The sequence below is a fragment of the Platalea leucorodia genome (assembly GCF_965183815.1).
Source record: "Platalea leucorodia genome assembly, chromosome: 4".
NCBI lineage: Eukaryota > Metazoa > Chordata > Aves > Pelecaniformes > Threskiornithidae > Platalea > Platalea leucorodia.
In genome coordinates this window covers 82627253-82649126 of record NC_138826.1, presented here as the reverse complement: position 1 = coordinate 82649126, position 21874 = coordinate 82627253, and the positions used below count along the sequence as shown (strand labels likewise).

At 37.9% G+C, this 21874-nt stretch overlaps 2 protein-coding genes across 2 annotated transcripts in view; one reads left to right on the top strand and one right to left on the bottom strand.

The window, feature by feature from the left end:
* Window positions 1-2614: 2614 nt before the first annotated feature.
* CCDC59 (coiled-coil domain containing 59) lies at window positions 2615-11057 on the bottom strand. The gene is made up of 4 exons (XM_082309432.1): window positions 10809-11057; window positions 9176-9398; window positions 6648-6747; window positions 2615-3982 (listed from the first exon to the last, which is right to left on the bottom strand). The coding sequence occupies exons 1-4, from the start codon at window positions 10936-10938 to the stop codon at window positions 3821-3823; spliced, it is 615 nt and encodes a 204-aa protein (XP_082165558.1). The 5' UTR covers window positions 10939-11057; the 3' UTR covers window positions 2615-3820.
* Window position 11058: 1 nt separating this feature from the next.
* The window catches only part of METTL25 (methyltransferase like 25), a gene marked incomplete at its 5' end in the record, with an annotated part of 61345 nt that continues 50529 nt past the window's right edge, over window positions 11059-21874 (top strand). Inside the window, 2 exons of the mRNA XM_082309431.1 lie at window positions 11059-11317; window positions 19186-19350. Coding sequence (XP_082165557.1) covers window positions 11059-11317; window positions 19186-19350 — 424 coding nt within the window. The remainder of the gene's footprint in view (window positions 11318-19185; window positions 19351-21874) is intronic.

Genomic DNA, 21874 nt, shown 5'->3' with positions numbered 1-21874 from the left:
AAAGGAAGAAAGTTTTTGTTTTGTTTTTCCTATTAGTGGGAAGAAAAAAGAATTCTATTGCAATGGGTACAGGGTGAGAAAGTCCCTGTACTGTCAAAGCCAGCTTAATGAGATGATCCATTTAAGTTACTGTTATGATTTCCCAAGAAGTTACGTGCAAAAGGAGCAAGGGAAGCTTCACATTCTGCTCCTCAGAACAGAAAAAGAGAAAATTAAGGTATTGTACATGATGCTTTCTTCCCTCCCTTATTTCTGATTCACAGCTTCACTGGTCTATAATGAAAGGGGAAAAAAAAAAAAAAAAAAAAAAAAAAGAGATGTCTGAAGTTGCCTGCATTCACTGACTATCCAACTTAAAGAATAAAATTTCAAACTGTGCAGCCCTATCCTTTCCACTTCGTCTTACTCAGATGATGCACTGGCTTTCAGAGAATAGAAAACAAACTGCTAGAGAAGAGAGAAGTTGAGTGTGTGACCAGGAAAAAAAAAAAAGGCAACAGCACTTACGCTCCTCTTTCTCACATATCAACATCTTCACTACATATTCACAGCAAAGTTTAGTAAAAACCGTACAAGTTTAATATCGCATTGGACTAACTTCTCATGTTTCAAATTAAAAGACACAGTTCAAAGCAGCAGCTTTTACAGGCAGCCTCCAAAAACTCATATAATTTCTACTGGACTATTTTCCTAGTGATCACCAGATCAAAAAGAAGTAACTAGAGCTTTATTTCCTTCCTCAAAACATTCCTTCCCTCCATTCTCCACACTTTTCTCCATAAAAAGATAATGGGCCAGTTCATAGAATCATTGAGGTTGGAAAGGACCTCTGAGATCATCGAGTCCAACCGTCAGTTGTTACAGTACTACTCTGTACATGAAAGCAAAGGTTCAATTCCCTTCTCTGTCTGCACGACCTCGAGCCACCTCACGGCATCACTGCTGTATCGCTGCCTTCCAGTGGTACGGAATTAACTTAAGAGGCTTCACAGTGCGGGAGCGCGGGCTTGGGAAGCAGCTGAGACACGGGGCTGCACTGGCTTCTCATGGCCACCGTCCTGGGCTGCTACTTCACGGTCATCAACAAAGGACAGTGTGAGGAAATATGTAATTTTAACTTCTTCCTTTTAGAACGGTTCTATCAAGAATTAACTTCTGGTGGAAAAAAAGGTCTCTTGTACGAGAGTCTGTGAGAAGCTGGGCTTACTCATAGCCCCTTTTTATCTCCAAATCAAATAAAGCTATGGAGGAGAGAAAGTGATGGGGAGAAATGACAGAAACTTCCTCTCCTCCTCGAAACCAGCAATGCTGGGGCTAAGGTCAGATACTGCAATGGTTTCTGATTAAGTGCTCTGCCTGATCACATTATCTGAAGCACTGGGGAAAGAGGGAGGCATTTTCAGGTGCTTCTTCAGGAAAACCAGATAAACCCCGTCTGTTTCATGTTAACTGTCACCGAGAACATGGAATAAAAAGACTAAAGGTAAAGGCAACAGTTAAACTTAGAATGAGGCAAGATTAAATTTTAATGACCAATACTGTGGAACAAATACTATGAATCCTGAATTTCTCTCAAAATTCTAATTCTTAAACAAAAACAGATAATAATGCAAGTAAAAAAAATTGAGATTTCTTTTTAGAGCAGAATTCTGTTCTTTTCCACTAAACAACCGAGACTTCTTGTTGCTAAGGAGGAATGAGAAAAATAACAGTCATTAATTTACTAGCTCTCATTACCTAGCCTATTCTCCAGGAAGAATCAAGCATATGGAATATTTTGATAGTAAAGTTTTCACTCAGTTTAACACAAGAGAAAAAAACCTGGATTTGAAATGAATCATTCAAATTTCATCCAAATGCTTTACAGATAAACACCATATTTTAAAGTGTACTGGTATTTAGACTGTATACCAGTATCTATAGTGATACCAGTAATCCAGGATGGCCACTGACCAATGGAATTACTGGTCTAAGACTTAGGCATTTCTGAAATCTTTCCAGACAGCTGACATCATGGCAAACATCTGCCCAGCAGGTATATAAGTGAACTGATGGCGAACTTAGGTGTTTAACACTTCCTTATCTGAAGAATGATAAAAGATCATATAAAGTAGCAGACACACGCAAACAAAAAATGGAAGAACTTCAACCGTGAATTCACATGGAAGATGTTTCATATTATTCACAAGCTACATGAAGCTAACATTTTAGGTCTTTTGCACTACTGATAAAAAAAAACCCTAGTAATTGCAAATAGTTGCAGTTTGCATTTTATGAAATAAAAGCTGAGAGCCTAGAATGGCAAGAATTGAAACAGCCTGTGTATGCCAAAACCTGCCTTCCTGCTATCTGGGCGCTTTGCAGATTACTACTCATTAATGTTTTAGCGTGAAGCCATTCAAAATCGGCAATTACAGCAATTATCAGAAAACAAATATAGAAAGGGAAAATGTAAAACAGAATAAGCACGTCAAATTTACACTCCCTTTCTCTCCTAGAATGGACATGCCCATTTCAAGAAAAGCTCCCACATTTTCTGTCGGTACCCTATCTTATGACTTGTGTTCAGTTTTTTCCTAAATGACACCACAGCACAAGGATTCAAAGCCTTTGCAAAAAGTATAACAAGATGAGGTTGAAAAAGCTTCAGGATACTGACGAAAGAAACATTTTAGACAACTCAAACTCCTGAACTATTCCTCATTTAACAGCATTTGTCATACAATTCAAAACTATTTATTTTTCCCATGTACTTTAAATAAGGATTTTTTTTGCAGTTGACATCAACTTTTAAATGAGATAATTTAATACCGTAATACTGTCAATGTATTGCAAATTTTAGAGAGCATGTCCTGAGAATTTTATTCCAAGATATTCCTTACTTTGATGTCTAAATAGTCTTTACTGTATGCAGAAAAAAGCTCAGTATTATTTCTTGGCTGCCAAAGTAGACTGAAATAAAGGCAAAAGCATAATAGTATTCTCCTGCAGAAACTTAAGGAAAATAGTTAACTTGCTTTATTGCAAACTTATTAGTCTTACTAAGAATGCTTTCATTTTATTAGGCCAAAGATCACTAATTGCATCTCCAAATCAAGATTTAAAAGAATTATTTTTCTAAGATGTTCCAAAGAATGAAGATTAGAAACTTGACATACTCAGCATACCAAAACCTCAACCCATCTACCTGATCCATCATAGCTAGAAAGTCATACTTACTTTATGAACAAAATAAATCACCAAGCACAAAGTGTATGTTAAGTCTACACGATCTTTACAGTCAAACCATTGTTGGACCTTTGGTAAGTTTTATTCTTTGTGGAGAATGACAGATAGCTATCCAAATATAGTTTATGTTCCTTGTTTTCATGTGCCAAACCCTATCCAGTAGCATACAAAACACATTCCTAGCCTTGGCAGGTCATGAGACATCAGTTACGTCGCATGTATCATTTTACTCAACTAAGCGTAATTTTAGTAGGCACAATTGCAGGAAGCGTTAGAGCTAGAAAACAAATGCTTTACACTACATAGATTTATGTTGTGATGATACTAGGCTCTAATGATTTGGAATTCAGGATATTACATAGCTAATAGAATTTAAGTTTAGAAATACAGACCATTTATTTTCAAGGTACCAGATCTCTCTCACTCTCAGCATAGAACACATATATTTGGGATTAATATCCTCTACTATTGGACTGATGAGTAAATCAAGCCAATAACAAAAGTCATATAGAAGCAAAAAGACATTATTTATTAAAATTAATAAAGTGTCCACAGATAACTCAAGACCTGCAATTAAGATGTATGCAGACGTTTATGTATTTTGCTGTATTTTCTGTAGAAGAAACTCCATTTGTAAGTTTAGATTTGGCTGTCCTCTTTTCGTCTTCTTACTCAATATTTTATAAGCTTCCATTTTCTTTTGCTTGTACAACCGTTGAGCTGCTTCTCTTTGTTGTTTTCTTTTTTCTGCTTCCTGAAATTAAACAGATATGATTATGAAACAATTACATACTTTCTGTAACTATGAAGCCATCTATAAGCAATAAAATTTCTTTTTGTAATGGTACTGGCAATTAGGTATTATGCTGACACTAGAAACACCACTACTCTTAAAAGCTTAATCAGGACTCTCTTAATCAGAACATACTGCAATCAAAACATATTATATTGCCTAAAGCTTCAAGAGACGAGCCAAGTTTTCTTCAGCAGAACATCCTAAAGTAAGATTTGTCACTAAAATATGTACTGCTTCCTTTCATGTGAAATGACTTTTTTCCCTTAAATGACAAAGAAGCAAAAATTTCCCACTTTCTCCTCTCAAGTGCAAGAAAGAAAGAAAAAGTTTGATCCAGAGTCTCCCATGTAAAAGTCTTGCCAATCCAGATGTGCTAGGATACTGGCCACATCTGCATGGGACTGGCAGACAGGATATGGGACATATCTGGAGCTGGAACTTGGGCAAGTTTGTCATACTAGGACAGCATCGCAAGCAGCATTACCTAGGGCAACTTAATCAGGACCAAACTATTAGTGACCTGTCCTCTTTGAAGCAACACAGACTACTGTCTTTACTAAGAAAGAGAAAAAAACCCCCACCCTAACCAGATTTTCAACTGTACTAACTTTCCATGTTGAGAAGACAGCACACATGCAATCAAAACCCTAATGGAGGCACTTATACTACATGGATAATCATCATGATACTATGTTCAGTTTTTATCGAATAGCTTACACCCCCTTCTCTAGTGTTGTAATTTTAGTAAGTAATTTGGGCAAATATCCACAACAAGCAAGCTAACCAGTTTGCTTCACTTATATCATGTCCTACCAAAATATGCAAGGCATCACAAATCAGGCTGAAAGACTGCTTCAGTTCTTTTGGATGATTTCTTCTCATAAAGCTTATTCTTTGAAATGCAGTGCCATGCTGACCACAAAGGCAGATGTTTCTGCAGAATGCTCAAAGATGATAATTTATCAATATTGTTACTGTTTTCCAAGACATAGCTAGCTTCTGTGATGTACAAAAATTAGTAAGAATGCTCTGTGATGTAGAATATAAAATTAACCAGAAATTACCCAAGAAAATACTTCTAAATAAAAATCTAAGAGGCCTCTGGGGGAAAAAAAAAACAAGCAAACCTGCAAATAACACATCTCTCCATTCAGAATGCTTCACGTATTTTACTGTAACAATGATTAATATCATTCATTCCTTTTTTTTTTTTTTTTTTTTTTTTTTTAATCCAGAGTAGCACTGGCTAACTTACCTGTAATTCACTTCCTAACTAATAATTTTACTGGTGTTTGGCATACTGTTGTAAACAACATTCATTTAAGCTACCAACCAAATACTTACTCAAAGCAAGAACATTCATCTTACTTAGGTAGCTGTTACTTACGTTTGTATTTTTCTGATCTCTACTAAATCCTAGCTTTTTTTATAGTGTAGAGGCCAAAACTGTGCCTTTAAGCTTACTTCTTTTCCCCAAATAAATAACAGCAAATCCAGTGTTTGCTAACATACATGAGGGTAAAGCATGTGATTACCATACCAGTATTCCACATAAATGATTACTGTTATTGTGACACTTAGCTACTGCTTGTTTTGCCTAAGTATCTTGAATAAGATCAAAAATACTAACACCTCCCCTCAGGCAACTCGTATGTGCTGCTCAAAGAAAATTCCTTGCAGTCTTGCTGGGTTTTTGCTTGTTCCTATTTCCTCTAAAGAAGCTGGTCATAGCATTCATTTCTTTTCGCACAATCTATCTAATATTCAAAAAGGAAGCTCTCAGCTGAACAACCACGTAACTTGCCCAGAATCACAGGTCAGCTTGCATAAAACTACTCTAGCTTTCAATATAGCTAAGCTGAAGAAATAATATGTTTTATCCAGCTATATATTTCTGTAATATTTATACAGCAGTATAAATATATGGCAATATTTATACCGAAATTTAGTTTGTGAGCAGCAAGTTACACAACTTCTACAATGTTACAACGTGTGCCATTTTACAGTGCAATCAACAATGTACTGGGAGAGAAAAAAAAAATTAAATAAGGATGTCTCAAATAACTCAGTTGAGTTATTCAACAATGATAATATTAAGGTATGCCCTGTAAGAATAAGTCCCATTAAATTAGAACAAGGGGAAAAAAATTTTAAGGGTTTGGCAGTGGATATGATTACATTTAATTGTTTCACTGTTGGTCAAAGCACATAAAAGGGTAAAATGAAGACTGCATTATGATAACACCATAAGAAATAGGACAGATATTTCATTTTTCATCACAAGACGATGGTATTGTTATTACTTCCCCTTCTGCAATATTTAAGAAGTCTAGTATAATCCACTAGGATATGCAGACCAAGCTCTAAGTTTTTCTTGATGTACCAACTGACATAATAAAATCCTGCTAATGGCAACTGTAAGACAAAAATAGTAAGAACCAAGACAATGATAACTTTGAACACCAGCATACTGAATATTACTGTCAAGTTGAAAAAGACTGAAAGAATATCAATACCTGTGTTCCTCTCCTATGGTCTCATCTGGACCCAAATAGAAGACTGACAGGTAGAAATGTGTTAATCTAGTCTTTGTCTACAATCAAGAAAGATCTCTAAGATTTACCTCTTTCTTTCTATCACGCTCAGCCTTTATTTTCTCATACTCTTCTTTTGCCTTCTGATTGGATGTTTTCTTCTTAAGCTTCCCTTCAGTCATAACTGACCTATGAGAAAAAGTACATGTACTTCAGATACGGACTATTACCAAGCAGACATAACCATATATCCCATAGCCACTGCAAAATCAGAGTACAGTCTTCCACTCTTCCACTGTTTTTTGAATAGTTTGTGAAGTTAATCAGAAAAACAGATTTACAGATTACCTAAGTGACAAGCGAGGCTCACCCTTCTACACTGAATGGATACCTATTTACACTACTCTTACATGATATCTAACACCACTACATGTCATACAACGAGCATCTAGCATGAAAGCACGGCAAACTAAACTCCAATGCCAAGTGTACTGAAGACTGGACTGCACAGAACTTTTAGTAATACATATACCTTACCTGCTGGATCTTTAAATGGATGGTGTTTCATGAAGTTTAAAGAGTGCCTAACAGAGTATTTTTTCCCATCGTACTAGCTCTTCAGAGCTAGAAAAACTGAACACACTAGCTTAGAGCTGTATTATCTCTTTCTAGTTTGGACATATGGCTGTAACTGCAGAGATATGAGGACTGCCAGCTGTTAGCAGATTGCCTGCCAGAGAAGTCAGGCTGACACAGCAAGGTGAAAAAACACAGTAATAACAATGCCTTTCTAAAAATTTCTTCATGAAGGAGATGGTCCTTAATGTTTTGAAATTAGGAACTGAATTTTCCTTCACAATTTCAACATAAAAAACTGCACAGGTATCTTTCAAAGAAAACAGTAAAGAAAACCAATGCCATTTGTCTGGCATTTACTGCCACTTTGAGTGGATTTTTCTGGCTATTTAGTTCTAAATTTTTTTCTGATTTACAATAAAGCCATTACATAAACAGTGACATTTCACACTTGAAAAACATAAGCTTTGCTAGACAGTTAACAGCTGTTCACAAAATAAGTTTTTGATTACTCTATCACTCACACTACAAAAAACTGAGAACTACCCATCTTTATCTAGGACATTTCAGACAGATGATCAAAAAGGAAAGTGAAGGTATTTACTCATACTTTCATTTAGAAACACCACACTCTTCAGGAGAAGGAAAAAAAACCAAAACTTTGCTTTATTCTCATCTCCATCTTGTGGCAATACTGTGCAATCACACCTCATCTTCTCAGAAGTACAAAACTACTTAAATTGCAACATATGCTAAAATAGGACTACCTAACCAAAGTCTTATTTTTACATCCCCACAAAACACTGAAGTCTACCTAATAGACTCCATGCATCACCCCATCTCACAGGTTAGCAGTCACATTTTTGCAGAATTATTAATTCTGGTTTACAATCAAAATGACCATAGTTTAAGCAAAACTAAAAACTCCTCTGGTTTAAAGAAAGTCTTATTTCAGACATCCCCATGAATTAGCTGCCCATTCCAGATGAAACTACCGTTCTCCCACTGCTGGACTTAGATCTGACTGCCTTTTCCCCCTCTCCCGAGCATTCTTCCCAGGAAAGTTTAGATGTAGATACACCCTGGAATCCAAAGAGGTAGGGCACTCCTTGTCCTGGGGACAAAAAGGCATTATCTCAATCACTATACTTGAATGCTGTTTAAAAACGCTGCCACGACATTAGACCTGAGTGACTACTGCTTTTCATTTCACTGACATATCTAACCAAGATTTCAGGAGGAATTACTGTCATACAGGGAAAAAATGGTTTAAGTTGTCTAACATTTGTTAGATCGCTAATTAAAAACTCCATTTGACTTTTCCCAGTTATTATAAGTAAGTTTAAAACAAAACAAAACACCAAAAAACCCAAACAGCACTGGTAAACTACTATGACATCTCTACTGTTTAAAATTTTTACTTTGATCAAGAACATTTTACTCCCTTAAGGTTTTACTAAATCCTCCATTTCATTTTTTTTTTCAAGTTCAAAGTTAAAATCCCCCCAAAACAAGCCATACCACAAAAGGATAACTGCACATAATATCACTCATTCTAGCAGAAAAACAGTGCAATATGAAGAAAACAACTTATCAAACTGGGAACAGAAAGATAATGCAAAAACTTTCCTGGAAAGTGACATTAATTTAAAAATACTGAGAATCAATTCAAAGGAAAACTCTGTAGACTCAAAAGCACACTACCCAAAATGCAAACTCTTCTCTTTGTAGGTATGGTAAGAAATTGGCCAAACACTGCTCTTGGGCTGAACTCTATCCTTAAAGTACAACGGTAACTGTCATATTATTACTGGGGAATCAAGCCCTAAACATCATCAATTTTTCTTTCTGATTCTGATGCAAACACAACAAAGCTGTATGTTTAAATTTTCTAACAACTGGGAAAAACATCTAATACCTAATGGCAATTTTTTAGTAAGCAAATCACCATACTGAAGTCCACGTGAAGTATAAGATCTAAAATATTTCTTTAATGATGGAAACAGTTACTTGTTTTTAGAGACATATTTCAAGAACTTACTCTACTGCTTTATTAAGTTTTTCTTCTGATAAAACTGAATCATCTGGAGCCCTGCGCCGTTTCTTAAGCATTTCTTCCTCAGCTAGGTAAAGATGTTTCAAGTGCTCTGGATAAGTATCCTTAAACTGATTATCCTGTTGTGAATGGACCTTTCTTCCCTTTTTCAACAATTTCCTGTATTGTCTTTCGATCTTTTGTTTTCTCCGAATTGCAAATCCTCGTCCTGAAAACATAAGAAAAAGGGTTAAATACACCTACACTGAAGTAGTACCAAGCCATTCAATTGTTGCCAGGACCATTTCATTCCTTTTTCTTTCCAAAACAGAAAAAAACGACACTATTTGTGCTGATTTTAATAAGGAGAAGTCAAAAATTCAAGGAAAAAACACTGTTATAAATCTGTTCCCTACTGTCACATTGTGGCTTGTACAGATTCACTGAAAATTATCACCTAAAGCCTTGAGAGAACACGCCATTGCAAACATACTACTGAATGCATGCTCAACATTATACACCTTTACCAATGCTTTTCAAATCCAGTGAAAAGACGTATTAAGATCTCGCTTCTCTCCTACTTTTGACAGCTTCATAAGCAACATGAAAATAGATTCCAAAATAGATTCCTAAAGATAGTCTCAAGAAGACAATGATAACAGTAATATCGGCTGCTTAAGTAGTCTGCAGCTGCAATGCCACAGGAAAAAAAAAAGTCACTAAATCACTGTATTATTCTATATTAATATTCTATTATATCTTTTCACACAAATAGTATTTTTATTGCTACTACCTTCTTTCTACACCTGTCCAAGAAAAGCTTTTCTACAACTTCAAAAGTATGCTACATCATAGAATGATTTAGTCTTAAAGAAAACATCGGATAATGGTTGTTTCGGTCCCAGTCATTATATAACCACTTATCAATCTTAAATTAAACACGTTTTTTTCCTGATATGTTATTTTTTATTGAATTAGTCTTAACAGGTACTGACTTGTATAATAGTCATTAACAAAACAGTTTCTAAAGGCAGCAAGTCCAAATTAGTCCCAACTTTTCCTTTGATTCTTTCTCCAAAGTTGAAATTTCAGCAGTGTTGTAAAAGCCGATGCTCTTTTTCCTATCAGTTTATTGTTACGTTTGCATAACTACCTGTCAATAGTCTGAACCTGTTTCCAAATATGTTTCTATTCTAGGTATGCAGCTCCACAGAAAACTGACAACAGAGAACCGTCACCACCCGGCCCGAGCGCAGCCTCTGCCATCCCGAGGTCCGGGAGCTGCAGCTGGACACAGGCCGGCCCCAGCCAGCCTTGCAGCCCCCGGTCCCGAGCCGCCGCGGAGCCCCCCTCGCCGATGACGGACCCCTGGCGTAACGTGCGTTTAACCACCCCCCGGGCAGCGGGCGAGGACGGCTCCGCGACACGTACCCCCTCAGGAGGGCGGGCAGGCCTGGCCCCGGCCCGGCCCGCCCCAGGCGGCCAGGGCTGAGCCAGCCCAGCGGCACGGCGGGAGGCCAAGGGCCGCGACCAGCGGCGCCGGGCCGGGCCGAGCCTCCCTCGGCGCCGTCTCTCCCGCCGCGCCGCCACCCCAGGCCGGCCGGGGGCCAGTCGCGGCTGCCCCCCGCCCTCGACTCACCCTCCTGGACGCTACCCACGACGTCGCGCAGCAAAACGGGCCTCCACAGCCGCTTTCGGCGGGGACCGCGGGCCCCGGCGCCCGCATTTTCCTCCGCCGGTGCCGGCCCGCCGCGCCGCGCCGCCGCCATCGCTCTCCCGGCGTCGCGCAGCGAGAGACGTCACCGAGCTGCGCCGCCACCACCCGGCGCTCGATTCACCCGCCCCCGCAGCCGGCGGCGGCCCGGCCGGGCGCCCCGAGGAGCGGGCCCATGTCGCGGCCGCCCGCCGCGCTGCCGCCCCAGCTGCCTCCGGCGGCGGCGGCGGAGAGGCTGCGGCGCGTGGCGCGGTTCCTGGCGCGCGCGCTGCCGCTGTGCCGCGCGCACACGGTGGAGTTCTACACGCGCGGGCTGTGGGAGCGGCTGGTGGCGCCGCGCCCCGCCGCCGTGCTGCAGGCGCTGCGGGAGGCCGGGCCGCTGGCGCTGCGGCGCCCCCTGGGGGAGGCCTCCGGCGCCGCGGCGGCGCTGTGGGGTGAGTCGGGGCGGGGCTGGGGCCCGCGGGCCCGGCGGGAGGGCCCTGCTGTGGGGCGAGGGCCCGGCCGTGGGGCGGGAGCCCTCGGGGCACGGTGCCGGTGGCGTTCACGGGAGGCCGTAACGGCTCACAGCGGTGTTGCGGCAGCGCGAGCTGCCGTGGCAGCGCAGCGGCCTCCCGTTGTGCGGGGGCTGCTGGGGCCACCTGCGGGCCTCGCGGTGCCTCCCCTCTTCCAGCCGCCTCGTGCTCCGCAGGTGACGCTGTTTTCTTTTCTCGCTCTTAGGACCTCCTCATTGTCCTCCTCCTGTTTAAAATTATTTTCCTTCCTTTAATAAAACAGGAGAATTTCACACCACTCTGCTGAGCTGCTTTTTTTTTCCTACGTCTTTACCCGCTGCCTTCCTGCGGCCATTCCCACCTTGTTGTTCCATTAGTCTGCCTACAGCTGAAGCCGTTTCTGCTTTTTCAGGCCTGTGTTTGCACCGGCAGCGCTCATCTTTTCTAGGGTAACAGGATTTATTTGGAACCGTCACGGTTCAGATGAAGTATAGCTGTGGTGGGAGGAATTGCACGTTAGGAGGCTCTTGGTAGTGACGGTTGTGATGATGGTCTCATGAATTTCATCCTGTTCATTTAGGAATGAAATGAAACTCGTAATTGTCAGACTCCTTCACTCTGACTAATTTCTGAGGAACAGAACTAAAATGAACCGAAAAAGACCCCTCCACATGAGTGGAAAGATGTAACAGTTGAAAGTCCTCCAAATGTTGAAACTCTGGAAATGTGGAGGACAGCTGGAAAAGGCTTAAACACTGTTTTCCTATGTATCTGTAATAATGAGTGTCTGGCAAAGGAAGACAGAAAGCAGTTTTATTTCTGACAAGACCTATTTAAGAAGCACTTCATATTTTTAGTAATTTTCAAGTAACTCAAGAGGAGGCCAGCTATGGAACTGTATTACTGAATTTACTGCAGTCCAAGTAGAAGGGAAGCATACCAGTAATACGCTTTCAGGCAGAGCACAGAAATGAAGATAAAGCATCTGAAAGGTATGTTATTTGGGGAGACTGAGCCCCAGCAAAGGGATCAGTTTCAAAACTAAGGTAAAATCTTTGACAAAGATCTTAGCCGAGAAAAACCTGCATCGTGCCAACGCTGATGGAACGTAGATAGCTCTCGCGTAGCGTTAGCTCTGAAATGCTACGTGAAATGGCACGTGAGACAGGAAAGCACACTGAGCGTAATGGAAGGGTCCACAGAAAGTAGCATGTGGAGCTGTGTACTTTTTGGCATAGAAGACAAGCTAAGATAGTGATTTGGATTTGGAAAGAGATTGAAGAACTGTGAATTGCTACATCACTTGTAACATTTCTCTCTTGGATCTAAAGACGTTCAAAATATTAACTGTAAGACTCATTTTTGAAGGGTTGAGGTATCTGGGAAAAAACCCCACAGAATTTATTTGTGTGTGAAAAAGACACTGGATTATGAATTAACTTCGAGAGACAGATGGAAACAAGGCAGTGGTCCAGTCAGCAAGCAAAAGTGCTGGGGAGCAGCGAGGAAAAACTTTTAATGTTTTTGACAGGTAATGTCAGAATCAGAATTGATTCAGAGCAACGGGACATAAAATTAAATGTAAGTAAAGGCTGGAACAAAACTAATTATTAGATGAAGTCATCAAAAAGAAAACACTAAAGGAAAGTTACCCTGATCTTACCTGTTTCTATGGGAAAGCCCATGAAGTGATTCAGACACTGAAGTGGTGGCCTGTAGAGCAGCAAGAGAATCAGGAAGGCAGAGTATTGTTTTGTAGATTTTAAAGTCAGAAAATCATTTAATGATCTATATTTAAAATGCATGTTACAGAATCTGATACAGAAATTACTGGAGCAAAGACACAATTTATAGGTAAAATGAAGCACGTGTTTTAGAAGGGTATGAAGCCTTTATGCTGTGGTTAAAATATAACTTTTCTTCTTCAGTTTCTGCAGGGATTATTTCTGCTCATTAAAAAAAAAGAGAATTGCTCTTTTTTCCTAGCCTCAAAATTATAGTATGCTATTTAACATTTGGAAGGTTTTGAGACACTCAAAATTCCTCCAGTATGGTGACAAAATTGGAGGCACTGTAACAGAATGGGCTTGTGCTTGCTGATTTGGTGATTCATGCCTGACTCGTTTGACTGCATGGTATCTGTCCATCCAGTCATATGATGAAAATACATCATAGTAGAATATGAGTTTCTCAGTGACCTGCAAACATCTACCTATATTTGAAAATGAATGCACTGTTAGCCTGTATTAAAATTAGGATTGAGAAACTTAATATCATAGCTTATTTGAGTGCATTAGTACAACTTAATAACATTAAAGATCAGAAACCATCCATTAGAGATCTTGAAACCCAACATAAACAGAAATGATCCTTTCTTATATTCCTCTAAAATATTAACTCTGTGTGGTTGTTCTTCAAAATTGTCAGATATTTAAATGTTAGTTATTTATATTTACCTTGAAATGGGTACTAAAAGGCTTTCATAACTTGCTATCATTTATAAAACTACTTTTTTTTTGGAGTGTGGCTATCAGAATAGATTTATTTTGCATGCTCAAATGACATTGTGGTCATGTACCCCGAACGCCTTACTCAAAATATGTGTAAAATAACCTTTTGATTTCACATGATAAAACCTCTGCTTCCTAAGAGTTTGAGAAGTTTTACTTTTGTACATTCACAATCCCCAAACTATTCTGAAAAGTTTTCTAGAATCTGTTCTAATAGGGATCCCAAATTAAATTATAGGGAAACATAAGCTACAATTGACAGAATTGATCTGAAAATGTGAAGTTGTCAGTTCATACTTACATAGCTCTGCAAACTATAACATTATTGCAGATTGGCACAAAACTGTTATTCTGCACAATATTTTATGTTACTATGGGGATTTTGACAAATACATGTGCTGAATTGTAGTTTTAGAAGCTAGCAAGCAAGAAATTACGATTCTATTGTACAGTATTATATGCAAGAAGATAATCATGTTACAGAACATTCCATTACATGTTCTGTAAATCAGTTTCAAAGAATATTTTCAGATACTCACCAGATGATACTTCATTATAATGACCATATAAAGGGTGGAACCCTCGTTTTCAGTTGTACCCTACAGAAAAATTTCAGATCCATTTTTAGATATAGAAAACTGTTTCATATTTCTATACATCAAAAAGCTGACATTTGCCATATTGCATCTTGTTTATCACGTCATTGCTGTAAATTGGACACAGGCACAGAAAAATCTGTGTTTAAGTATTTTCATATTTTACTGTAAATTACTGTTTCTACTATAATTCCAATTTTTTGGCATATCTTTCTTTCCTCTGAAGATTTATTTGCAAATGTATGGACCGACTGGTTAAAAGACATACTAGATTTCATCTTGTGAGCAACCAAAGCAGAAACATTTTGAGAAAACTAACATTTTTAATATTCACAAATAATACGTAGTCCAACAACTGCCATTCTATAGCTTGAAGTCATGCTTCAGATACCTTAATATACCTGGGTTTTTTTTCTTTTAGTTGGCAAGCTGGGACAACAATTTAAATTTGGTAGGAGTGTTATTACAGATGATATACTAGTGATCTTGTATGAGATCCTACTAGTTCTGTTCATATTCTTCCATCAGATAACTGAATTCAGGGAAGTTATAGAACATGGGTATTACTGCATTTAATTTCAATTACATGAGATTTGTAAGGAGGGTTAATATATTTTATGTCAGGTGCTGAAAAAGTGAAAGCAGGCAAGTGGTGGATTTATAAGCTTTTCACGAATTCTGGCAAAGAAGCAGAAAACGTCAAATTTCAATAATCAGTCTTTAACCTAGGAAAGCTATGAAGTTTCAAGATAGGTTGTATTTGTGTGATATAGTGGGATCAGCAGGAGGTAAGGTGAAAGGAAGATTGGATGGCTAAAAGTTGTGAACTCTAATCTGCAGAATATTTGCTTCTGCTGTTGATCTTGGTGAGCTATTTGAAAGTTAGATGGGAAAAATAAGGATAAATTTCCTCAAGGGTATGGGTTTAATGATTTTCCATATCGGTGCCAGGGTAGTGTGGTGCAAGATGGGTGTGTGCATGGCTGATGATTGTTTTCTTTTTGTACTGTAGCAAGTTTGTATATGTAATTCACATGATGTTTATTTCCACAGTGATTGTTGGGTGAAAGTTGCCAATGAGGTATGTGATACGTATTCCTTACAGAGAGGATGAGAGATACTGTTTTTCCTGTGTTTTGGATGATGGCTGGTGTTGTGGAAGCGGAGTGGCTAGTCAATGGCATTCTTGTGTTTGGTAATTTGGTAGATGTTAAGGGTATGGCCATTATGGTATCCAAGCAGTTGATGTTGATCCAGTTTGAAGAAAGGTGATTATAGACCTTGCAGTAGAAATTGATGAGAGAGCCCTAGCTTTCACTTCAGATGTAGCTTCAGTACAGTATTGATGTAATTACCTAAACAAAATATTGCACTTGTGGTAGCTTGTTCAGGTGTGTCATCCTTGTGTGCGTATTTGTGCCCATTTTTTGAATTAACTGTTGTCTGCTCGGAATGACTTTTCTGGATGAAGAGATGGGTGTGCTGGCCTAGACCTTGTAGAAACTTCCCGTTGGACTGGGATGCCATTCTGGGTTGAGTTGGTAGGCAAGTCTGATGCTTTGAAACAAACCTTTTCCAGTATCTATTTCAGTACCATGCATTGGAGGGCTGCTGTTAACATTGGCATAGTTAGTTTATTTCCAATAAAGGAAACTAATGTACTTAAAGATCCTGCCTATTGTAGAGAAACAAACATGTCTCAAGTATAGAAATAGATCATGTTTATAAACAACATATAGGTGCCTAATTTGTCAGTAACGTTTGCATTCCTTTCTGCCTTTTGAACTAAAGCAAATACATAAATGTAATATTTATGACACCTATAGGATATTTCAGGTTGGTTTATATTTTTTCTGTTTATTTCTACTAATACCACTAGAAAGTTTACATTAAGAACAGTTCTAAGCTGCTTAATATTACTGAAAATATGCATATGTTAGTACACTTGGATTCAACAAAGGCATCTTCTGATAGACTTGTTGTGTGACAGTGACATGTTTTCATGAATTTTATTGCTGTCCTGTTACATGGAGGGAGAATGGCAGTATTTTTTCTTGCACCCCCAAGTATCTGATGTCACTGTAATTATAGAAAGCATATTTTTTGCACTAGTGATACACTTCAGTGTATTTAAAATATAAAGGTCAATTAAAAACACACAATATCTAGCCAGACATTTTGAAAAAATACTGCTTACAAACCGAAATACATTTAATAGATAAATAATATACATGTATGAAAATGAAAATTACAAAAATGAGATTTTATTCAGCTGTTTCTCATGCATCTCATATTTTAAAGAAATATTTTGTAACAGGATGACATTGCAATGTACTTTCACATCTCCTTTATTTCATATAATGTTATGTCACGAAGAAAAGAAGTAGATGTTGGGGGAAAGGTTTTTGCTTGACTGATTTTTGTTTTATTTTGTCATGCAAGATTGGCCAATATACTTAAAGATGTGTGCCAGTTGCTAAAAAGATTATATGTTTCAGTGTTATGTGCTTCAGTTTTCTAAAATAAAAAAAACCCCAAACCATACTGGTTACTGAGGAAATAAAATTTGGAGATAAAGAACATAAATGTATATTAGAATGGGCCAGACTTTTCTCCAGTGTGTTATATTAAATACTATACTAATTCAAAGAGGTCATAATATGCATGAAACAAAGTGGAACACCCACTTCTTATCAAGAAAGTTAGATTTCTTCTTCACCTGGCAAAACGGCTGAACAGCTGGCTGGTCAAAATATCTCTCTGCACCTTCTGATTTAATGTCTCATGTCTATCTCTTTCTCAATAATTGTTGGCATGTAATTGCTTGTTGAGTCTCTTAAACTTTGTTCTCTTTCTTGACAGCTTAGTGATTTCTTTCCACTGCATCAGACCTAAAGATTCCTGTGCATTCTTACTGATTCAGACTAAGTTCATTTTGTGAATGTCTATAAATTTTCTGAAACACTGTTCATTCGCAGAAAATCTAAAATAAGTTGAGTGAACCTCCCTTAAAAATAAATGGAAATTTTCTTCTTCAGCAATAACTCAAGTTGTGACAGTTTCTTTTAAGAACTCCTTCCATAACATTTACCCAGCAGAAAGCAAAAATATTCTGTGTGTGTAGATATTCACCTTTTATGGTTGTTGACACTTCTTTCTTTTTTTTTGGGGGGGGGAAGCAATTCTGTACATTGCCTGAAAGTGGTTATCTTATCCTGTATCTTATCTTATCTTAGTCTCTTCCATTATTTGCTTGATTTGAAGGTATTGTCAGAAAGGAAGCTTTTTTTTTTTCAGTCATTTCAAAATGCACACATCTAATTTCTTGTCTTTCTGTAACATATCTTACAGAGACATTGGAAAGCAAAATTACCCCTTCTCCATAAAAGCTTTGCAGTCTTTATTCTGGTTCAGTGTTTCTCTTTATTTCTATTTTCTAGTATCGCGTTACACCCTTATCCTTCATGAAGGTTCACTAAGTAAAAGTTACTGGATGTTCAGAAGTTCAAATAAGAAAGTCATTTATAGAGAAAGATGGCTTTCTTTTTTGATTTTGTAGTAGAGAGAAGTAGAGTAGGAAGCACCATGCAGACACTGAAATGATATTAATTCTGGTCATAGCTTAGCCAATATTTATTCTTTGTTAGGTCCAAAGTTTGTTTGCTGGACTTATGCCTTTGTAGTGTAATACCATGAAAATTAACGTGTTGACGCTGTTGGGACTGTTTTCAATAAATCGTAGTATATGCATGAACTTTAATTGTGGTCATGCAAGAAAATTAAGAGCATTAAAGGTGAGGTCAATAAAAACAGCTGTATCCATCGTCATGCAGGCAGTAGGCCAGATTCAGGAAGGCTATCGTGCTAGGTATGTACCTGCTCAACATCTACCCATGAGACAGAAGGCAAACCAGGAGACATTTTCTAAATCTTTGTAACAGTTTGTTTGCTGGACTTGCTAGCTTTTGTATATTTTAAAATAATTACAAATATTTAAAAATTATTAGCAAAACTATGTAGAATTCATGATAGTTTTAGCTAAAATAGAGAGAAATTAGACAATACAAAACAGTCTCAGACTTAATAAATTATTCATGCCAATATGTTGCACTTAAAAATAAATGTACATTCTTGAAACTAAGAACTAAGTAATACCAAACTGAAGCATTTCATCCTGAGTCAAACAAAATATGCATTGGAATCTAACTTTGGCTCACACCTGGTTGGTAATAAAAATAAATTTAATTCTCCCAGCAGATTCACTAGTTACAAAGCAGCTTGGAAAGTATGTGAATATAGTGATTGTAAATCAAAATAATTTGTATATTGAACAGCTGTATTTCTTAAAAAATCTAGTAGTATATATTGTCAGATGAGGGTGACTAGGAAATGCATAATGAGCAAGTTTGTAAACGAAGAGAAGTGATAATGTTGACTGAATTCTCTTGTCGATTATACTAAAGTAGCTCTGCTAAAAGAATAGATTTTTCCACATTTACACTAGTTAAGCTAAGAGTAAATTTTGACCTCGGTTCTGAAGGGGGAATACAGCTGAAAGAGAAATAATGAATTTTCCCACTTATACAAGCAGAATAAATGGTTACTTCTGTCTGATACTACATATTTATTGCTTGTAGTTCTCTGTCAGCACTATTACAGAGATGTTAATGTTAACAGAAATCTTTTCTTTTTCTTTTCTATACAGATGATGACACGTTTTCCAATGTGTTTTGTGAAAATTCTAAGAAGCTTATCAATGTACATTTATTTGCCCTGGCTGCTAAGTTTTATTCTTTGTCTAACCTTGGAGTGTGCACCCCGTTAGAAGACGTACTTGAAGCACTTAGAGGAGACAATCAAGGAATAACAGGTATATTTACATTTGTATTTAAATTTTTATTTTTCACTATAGGACGTGCAGAATTTTGGGTTTGGAGGGTGGTTTGGTTTTTTTGTTTAGAAAATGGGTTCCCTTGCTGAAATTTGAGCAGAGGGGTTGCAGCATTCAGTACCTGTAGACCCTTTCTGAGATTCAGTTTTAAAGGGGATGAGGTAGGCAGAAGCCACATCATTATTTGAGATGTCTTGTTAATTGTCTTTGTTTTTCTTCTCCCTAAGTGGCAGGAATCATGGTTGCTATTCTTGCTTTTTTTTAAAAGTCTCACCCTAAAATCTGGCAAGTGGGTTTTTTTCTTACATCTTTTGTTTAGTATTAAATATGTGCTTTGGCGTTTAGCTGAATATGGCCCACTAAGAGTTTGATGTCTCAAAAAAAAAAAAAAGATTTTATTAATTCTGTATGTTTTGGACCAATACCAAATATATGTCATAAAACTAGAATAATTTCATTTTCTGTAAAGAAATTGGATTAAAACACTCTCAAGTTGGCATCAAGTTGGACGCTGGAAGTCTTGCCCCGATTATATTTTCTGTATCAGATGATAAACTGGCATTTATACTTACTTTGACTGCTGTCATTTTCACTGAAAATGTGCTCTTCATTGAGTCCTAGGTCATTATTGATTTGTCACTGTCTTTCAGATTTCTCATTAGTTTTTCAGAGACAGACTGAGCAGCTCTCTGCCTTTGCTTTCTGGTGTTTTTTATCTCTATAATACATTAAAACTCTGACGTTTCTTATCCTAAGTGATAACACCATTATATATATTGGGCATCTCTCCCATTTTCTACAGCTGTCTTCTCTTTCCAATTTTGCCATTTTCCATGGTTGACTCCCCAGTTTTCCATTTTTTTAGAATGACTAAAATGCCATGGCTAAGATAGTCTTAATGGTTTGTTGTGCATCAGTCTTACTCTAAGTTTACTTTCTGGCTTCTTTCCTTCTGCTGTTAGTTTATCTGAAGCCCTTTTTCTTGTTTGACAACTGTATGCTGCTTTTCTTTCGCTCGCTTTTTAGCTCTTTTAATTTTTATTATGCTCTCATTCCCTGCTTAATTTTCTGTAATTCTGTAGTTCTACATTGGTATAGTCATATTTGAGTTCATACCTGGATTAGCTTTCTTAGACAAAAATGCAAGGATTCTTTCATCTTTTTGTCATGCAGAGTGGAACATCAGGAATAAGACAATTGCTGAGTATTTTGTTCTGTGTCTTGCAGGAGTGCTGCTCAGTTGGGTAACTGCGGCCTGGGTTTGTGATGCAGTAATTCTAAATTGTACTTCATAGAAAAAATAAAATGTGTTCCAAACGTATACAATGGTATTATAATTCAAAACCTTTGTGTTGAATTGGCAGTACGTATCAGTTAAATTAACTTAATTGAAGTTCCTGGTAATCATTTGGCAGAAGCAAAATACCAAATTATGGATTCATAACGTGCAAGTTGCCAAATGAAAGTTGTGATCTTTTAACTTTAAGCTATTTTAGATATTTTGGACTTAATTCTGTATTTCAGAAAATATATTTATTTCCTGACATACTAAACCTTGCAAGTCAAGAGAAGTGTAAGTCTGAGAAAATTGGCAACTTTACGATGGCCGTGCTCACATTCTGAAAAGTATGCATCAGGATAATTCCATTTATGTTTCAGATGTTTTTAATACATTTTCTTGTTCTAAGACAAACATGCTTATGAGCTTGTTCCCACAGTTTGCATACTTGCATAGTTCTCTAACTTCTTCACCATCTTAATGTAGACATATTGCTATCCTTCCTTGGAATAACTGGTAAGCACCAACATTTTAAGCATATTGTGGACACAGCTACTCAGAATGGAGTTTTGAGTCTAAAGGGCTTTCTCCATTGCTTCCTAATGAAGGTCACTGTGGTCCTTACTGCACCATCAGGTTGCTTGCACTGAGCACACGGGGTCCAGAAGAGCCTGGCCCAAGGGGAGGATGCCAGCAGGGAGAATTTCTCTTGTTACAGGGTTCATATCTAATCTAAGAAGTGAGGGTCGCTAGAGTATTGGATTAAGAGTACTCTCTACCTTTGCAATGTGTTTATGGCCAAGGTAGTTGTCATGCAATGACTTAACTAATCCGTCTTTAGATTCCGTGTACTGGAATATCACTCTGCCTCAATGTTTTTTTAGTATGTGGTTAACCCAGTCCCTCACTCTGGCTTATGGAATTAAATCATAGTAGTGTAACTTCTATATAGGTGGTGGTGTCTGGTGTGGACTATGATTTTTTTTTTTTTATCTGGTGTATCTGAATTGCAACGGGTAGCTGGGGTATAAAACCCCTGCATCCTGCCGTAGGAGATCTTAGGAAGATCTGCATTAGCCTTGTATAAGAGACAGTCTCTCCTCAATTTGTTCAGCTTCACAACTAAAGATGTAGCTGTAAATGGCATTACAGAGTTGAAGCAGTTTTTCAAATGGAAAGCAGCTACCTGTGCTAGGGGTTCACAATGGAAATAAGCATCATTGC

What these genes read in the sequence shown, in the direction of transcription:
- CCDC59 (XM_082309432.1), bottom strand. Translation starts at nt 10,938, where the DNA reads ATGGCGGCGGCGCGGCGCGGCGGGCCGGCACCGGCGGAGGAAAATGCG. An exon ending in CGTGGGTAGCGTCCAGGAGG is followed by an intron (nt 9,399 to 10,808) that starts GTGAGTCGAGGG and finishes TTATGTTTTCAG; the next exon opens with GACGAGGATTTGCAATTCGG. An exon ending in AAACTTAATAAAGCAGTAGA is followed by an intron (nt 6,748 to 9,175) that starts GTAAGTTCTTGA and finishes TTTTTCTCATAG; the next exon opens with GTCAGTTATGACTGAAGGGA.